Here is a 5,853-nt window from a genome sequence, read left to right as displayed (position 1 = left end):
GCTCTTGATAGCCCTAGGCATAGCCTTGCTGCCCACCCCTCTCTCTCTCTCCTCCCTTAAAAAAGACATTTATGCCCTTGCTCATCTTTACCTATCTCCTTAGACACTCAAGGGCCCTTTGGTAATTTCACTTATTTAAAATTCCCTAATTTTTACCCTATATTTTTAAATATATCCAAGCTTAATTAATTAAATTAAATGTGACCCAAAAATAAGATTTGTCACATATCACATAGTTTTGGTAATTTTATTGAATTGACCAAAATGCCCTTAGAGGCCCAAGCAAGAAATTCTCATTCTTAAGCCTGGTTGATTGGAATTCAAACCTCAAACATTTTTCTTAAACTTGTTAGCTCGACTATAAAGTCTCAGATGCCAGACAAAAATTAATATTTTATGCCATTGTATTTCCTATTTTATTTAATCTGAGATTTTACTCCCATTATGGTTTATTCATTGGTCCGAGACCAATCTTTCTTTGCATAAAGCTAGATCTTTTACCAGATCATTACATCAGCTACAAAATTCACTAATCATGACAAATTCATATAATATCATTTATCAAAATAATATTTCACATAATTCTTCACCGGATACTAACGGGTGTTCAAAAACACAGGATGTTACAGCTGGAATTTTTAAGTTATTAAAAGAAGATGTCTTTTAAATATAATAAAATGGTATATGCTCATATAAATTAACCTCTAGATTATATACACGAAAAATGTGATTTTCTATACTTTAAAATATGCGATGTTTTAATCAAAATAATGTAATTTTTATTTGTAAAATAATTAATTAAGTAGCATCATTTTTTATGAGACTAATTATTTTATTTAAGTAAAATGATGGAATAAAGAAACTTCTTCAACATAATTAAAATTATGATATTTATGAAAATGTGGTAACCTTGAGATATTATTATTTTAACAAAGTTAAATGTGTAATTTTATTTTATCCATTGGGTAAAGGGAGCGAGTTCCAAAAAAATTTATCTTGAATTATTATGATTAATTATTTAGTATTAGTTAATTATTTTTGGTGAGAAAAGAAATAGAAAATGGTACTATACTTTGTGATAATCTTATTTGAGTTAAGAATTAATTATAAATGGAATTAATATTTGAAAAATGACAACTAAAATAAAGTAATTCTTTTAGGTGTATTTTGAGTACGACTTTAATATAGCTTGCGATATAAATCAAGTTGTTAAAATATTTTTGTTTAATTAAATCTTACGCGATTTCTAAGAATTAAAGGGACTAAAATCTGCCAACTTCTACCCAAGATTTTTCCACATACGCATGTCACAATCAAGTTTACTTTTATGTTTAAAATACGCCTTTTAAATAAATGTATGTTTGTTGTCTGGCATTCGTTGAGATTACATTAGTAAGATTAAGAATATTCTTTTATGATTTTATATGAGATTTCAGGATTTTGTTGGAAATGTAACATGTGCCACATGTGCATGTATATTTTATGGGTATGCTTAGTCTTAATTGATATTGAGACGTATGTTTGGGTTATGATTTTAGTCTCGTTATGAAGCATCCCACTATTTGATTTGCTTGGACTTGAGGCAAGGAAGGTAGCTAGAATTTCTTGCATATATGTTATTATGTTATGAGAAATATAAGCTATTATGTTATGAGATGAGTTGCTTGCATATATGCTTGTATATTGTATGAAAAGCAGTAGGTTGTGAGCGTGCTAAACGCGATACAACAAAGGAGTTACTAAGGATATGACGTAACTCATAGGGCGGATGCACCGAGGTTATTCGAAGACCAAAGTTCCTATTTACCTCATATAAGAGGATTTACTGGTTTATGCTTTCACGATTGCCTCCTAGAACTTGCTTGCTTTATTTGTTATGATGATATATATTCAGATAAAGTGTATGGTTATGATATGAGTATGATCTAATAAGATGTGTTATGATCATACATTATGAAGTAGATTGTAATGTGTTTCTTTGTAATTGTTGTATTTGATTTGTACTTCCTTACTGGGCTTTTAGTCACCCCTTACTTTCCCCATTTTAGGTAGGCAATAGGGTTTCTTCTTGGCATGCACTGTAATGTGGGGAGTTCCAATGTCTTAGATTGAATGTCGCGGGACATCCATGAGCGATTAAACGATCTAGACAAACGCCAAGAATGTTTATGGACTTTTATTTTTATGGTTTATGTTTTTTTATGCTACAATGGGACTTCATCTATATTTTTAAAAACTGCATATAGACACTACATTTTATTTTAAACAATTGGGCCAATTGCATGTTTTGACAAGACCCCATTGAACTATTCTCAATAATTGTATTTTCTAATAAATATAAACTGAGTGATGTTTTTTTTACAAAGAGAATAGAATAGGGCGTTGTTACAAGAGTTGTTATAGTTCTCTATGAGGATACACTACAAAAATCAGGGCCTATACCGAGAACAAATGTCCTCGGTATAAGCCGAAATGTCCTCGGTATATCTTATACCGAGACAATGTCGTCGGTATAAAATTGTCGGTACAGCCGCGTCGGTAAAACAAAACGTCTACCGACGACATTCAAAATGTTCTCGGTATACGTTTTACCGAGGATAATGTCCTCGGTAGAAAGTGACAAATGTCCTCGGTACAACAAACCTCAATTTCTCATCGTACTGGTATATACCGACATCTTGGTGGTATATACCGAGGACAATGTCCTCGGTATAGACTTGTCCCCAATTTTTTTTTTATATTTGTTATTCCCTTATTTATTTATTTATTTATTTTGAATTAAATATAAGAAAATAGAATAAAATTAAAACACTTATATTAAAGATATAAATAAAAACATAAGAGTGTATTCGTTGAATTAAAATAAAGACTTGTCTTAAACATGATAATGTAATAGTCAATTGTAATAAAATTCATACATAAGTCCTACTGAGTCGGTGCTCCAACATCAGGATCATCGGGTGGTGGTGGTGGGGCAGATTGAGATCCCGGGGTGATACAATGAGTCCGGACATGCTCCTCTAACTGTCGAAGACGCTCTCTCATCTCAGACAACTCTTCATCTCTAGTTTGTGAAGGACGAAAATCAAATGGAGTTCGGTCCCTTATGTTAAGGATACGTCCATATCCTTTCTGGTGGCCCCGTCGTTTTCCGAAGACATTTTGTACCAAAGATATGTCTTCATCTTCAGGCGCACTCGAAACTGGTGTGGAACTCTCAGTATCAGTTGCCTGTGTCTGCTGTGTGTCGCGGTATGCACGCAATTCCTCCTGTGATACAATGTATAATGTAATTAAAATTTTGAAACAATTAAAAATTTGAAAAATGTTTAAAAAAACTTAACGTACCCAAGTATTTTTTGCTGTCTCTGTCACCCACCCTGTGCCTGATTTATGGTGAGTATCCATCCAGCTATCCGGGATGGACTCAAGTTGCCCAGTCTCTAAATTGCGCTGTCACGTACATATATTTTTATAAAATTAATAATTAAACGTAAATAAGAAAAATAAACTAAAAAATAATTAATTAACTAACCTTTTTATAGCGTAAGGCTGGGATTGACTGAGAACCTCCATAGCTAAGCTCTTTCAATTTCTTTCTATTTTCCTTGTTGACCACAGAACGTTTCTGCAAAAAGTTATCGTTAGTAATATATTTAATTAAGATAGTTAAGTTTAGCAAGAAATTAATACCGTAATTTCTGGGCGACGGAAAAAATCAATTGCTTTTTGCCACTGCGTATCCGTGCAACCACCATAACGATTTTGTGGCCCATTAATCGTTAAGTGCTCTTTAATATCGTACTTCCAGTCAGAATACTTTTTAGCACACGAAGTATCAATGCCTCTCAAGATCCCAGGCATATGCCCTTCTCCATATCTAGTACGCCCAATATCAAACAAATCATCCTAATTTACAAACATTTATTAGTAAATATCATATATAACATAAAATGAGAATTAACATAAAAATACATAAACTACTTACTTCCAAATGTGCAAGTATTCTTTCTTTCGAGGCATTTGGTACTTTTGACCATTGAGGACAGTCCGGATCTGTGTACTGTCGAACAAGTAATCCGAGCTCTCTTGAGAAATTTGAGCTGTACTCTCCGATCTCTTTATATGTTCTCCCCCGCACATCCCACTCGAGAGGGAGAGGACGCCCCAACTGTTCCCTCTTTTCCCGCGTGTTCAATCCCTTATGGCGTCCACGTTTACTTGGAGGCGCTATTGTATGCAAATTCAATATTTTAAAATTAATATGGATTAATTGTTAAATTTTAAGGAGTATATCAATGTGTAAAATATTACCTCGTTCACAATCAGCTGGGATATCTGCCGGTCCACGTGGAGGATCGCATCCTCCACCATCACCCCCGTGAGATTGAGCAATAACATCAGCCATATCTGTCAAATTAATCGATATTAAAATTACATTTATCAGTTAAAAATGACAATATAAAATTATTTATTGTTAAAAATAATTACTTCAACATATTATAAAATTACCACTTAATTATCACTATAATAATCTTCACTATCATCATCGGTTTCTATGTGTTCATCTTCCTCTTCATCATCTTCATATTCAACCTCCTCCTCCTCCTCCTCCACTTCCTCTTCCTCCTCCTCCTCTTCTTCTTCCATTTCCTCCTCCCTCTCCTCCTCAATTGCAACATTATCTATCTCAACATTATCTTCTTTCCCTTGGTGTTCTTGTCCACCCATCGATCCTCTCCACAAACAGGACATTTGCTTTTTCCAGCATGTTCTTTCCAAAACAGTGCGCAATCATGCTTGCAGACATGGATTGACTCGTAGCCCAATCTAAGTTTCCGCAACAACCTTTTCGCTGCATAGTGCGATTTTGGAAGCTTATTTGGGGCTGGAAATGCATCATGTAACAATTCAAGCATTCCATCAAATATTTTGTTGGGAATTTTTCCCAACACTTTGAAATGCATTAACTTCACTAGGAAATTCAATGAAGTGTAATTTTGACACCCGGGGAATAATGGAGCCTCGATCTCAGCAAACAAATCGTTATAATGTTGCTCACTCCTGTAGTCAGTTGTAGGTATCTCTTGACCGCACTCATTCTCCGCTTGTTCGTCATTGTCATTTTGCATAAGATCAGTGAGAACATCCATCATCTCATCTTCATCATTTTGATCTATCCGAGCTCTCATTGGTATTATTTCATCCTCTCCATGCCAATGCCAATTGGTATATTTCCGTAGAAAACCATTTACAAAAAGATGATTTTCTAATACATCAATCGTCTGAAATTCAACGTTGACACACTTCCTACACGGACATTTCACCAATCCCCTTGAGTCAACGCACTGCCGGGCTCTCTGGAGAAAATCCATCACACCAGCCTCATACTCATCGGATAATCGATCTGTCAAATTAATCCAACTCTTGTCGATCGACATTGTATGAATGTAGCACTGCACGGAACACTAATCATCAAACTTACAATCAATTTGTGTGTGTCCTAATTCAGAGAGAGGCAAATGTAAGAGTCTTCAATGACTCACCCTCTCTAAACGGGTCTAAGGCTTCTTGTGATGAACACTAAAAAAATATAATATTATCACTATGTGATAATAATACTATTATATCTTTGGTAATAATTTCTTATTACCAAAGAAAAAAGCAAATATAATTAAATATGTTTTTTTTAATGTCTTATGCTTTTTGAAGTTAATTATGTTGTTTTATGATATCTAACTATAATATATTTCAGTGTAAATATTATTAAACTTATTTAAATTTGACATATTAATTTAGTATTTATTAAATTACATATTTTACTTATGCTTTATTGAATAGTTTGATTAATTT

At 33.6% G+C, this 5,853-nt stretch overlaps 1 protein-coding gene across 1 annotated transcript; it reads right to left on the bottom strand.

Moving 5' to 3' along the window:
* Window positions 1-2,798: 2,798 nt before the first annotated feature.
* Window positions 2,799-4,648, bottom strand: LOC133830991 (uncharacterized). Its single transcript, XM_062261141.1, has 7 exons — window positions 4,513-4,648; window positions 4,315-4,410; window positions 3,989-4,230; window positions 3,694-3,909; window positions 3,536-3,628; window positions 3,349-3,453; window positions 2,799-3,270 (listed from the first exon to the last, which is right to left on the bottom strand). Exons 2-7 carry the CDS (start codon window positions 4,406-4,408, stop codon window positions 2,926-2,928), a joined length of 1,095 nt encoding a protein of 364 aa, XP_062117125.1. The 5' UTR covers window positions 4,409-4,410; window positions 4,513-4,648; the 3' UTR covers window positions 2,799-2,925.
* Between the last annotated feature and the right edge of the window lie 1,205 nt (window positions 4,649-5,853).

This window comes from Humulus lupulus, chromosome 1 (genome assembly GCF_963169125.1).
Source record: "Humulus lupulus chromosome 1, drHumLupu1.1, whole genome shotgun sequence".
NCBI lineage: Eukaryota > Viridiplantae > Streptophyta > Magnoliopsida > Rosales > Cannabaceae > Humulus > Humulus lupulus.
The sequence above is the reverse complement of the archived record's forward strand: the minus strand, read 5'-3'. Positions and strand labels throughout refer to the sequence as shown.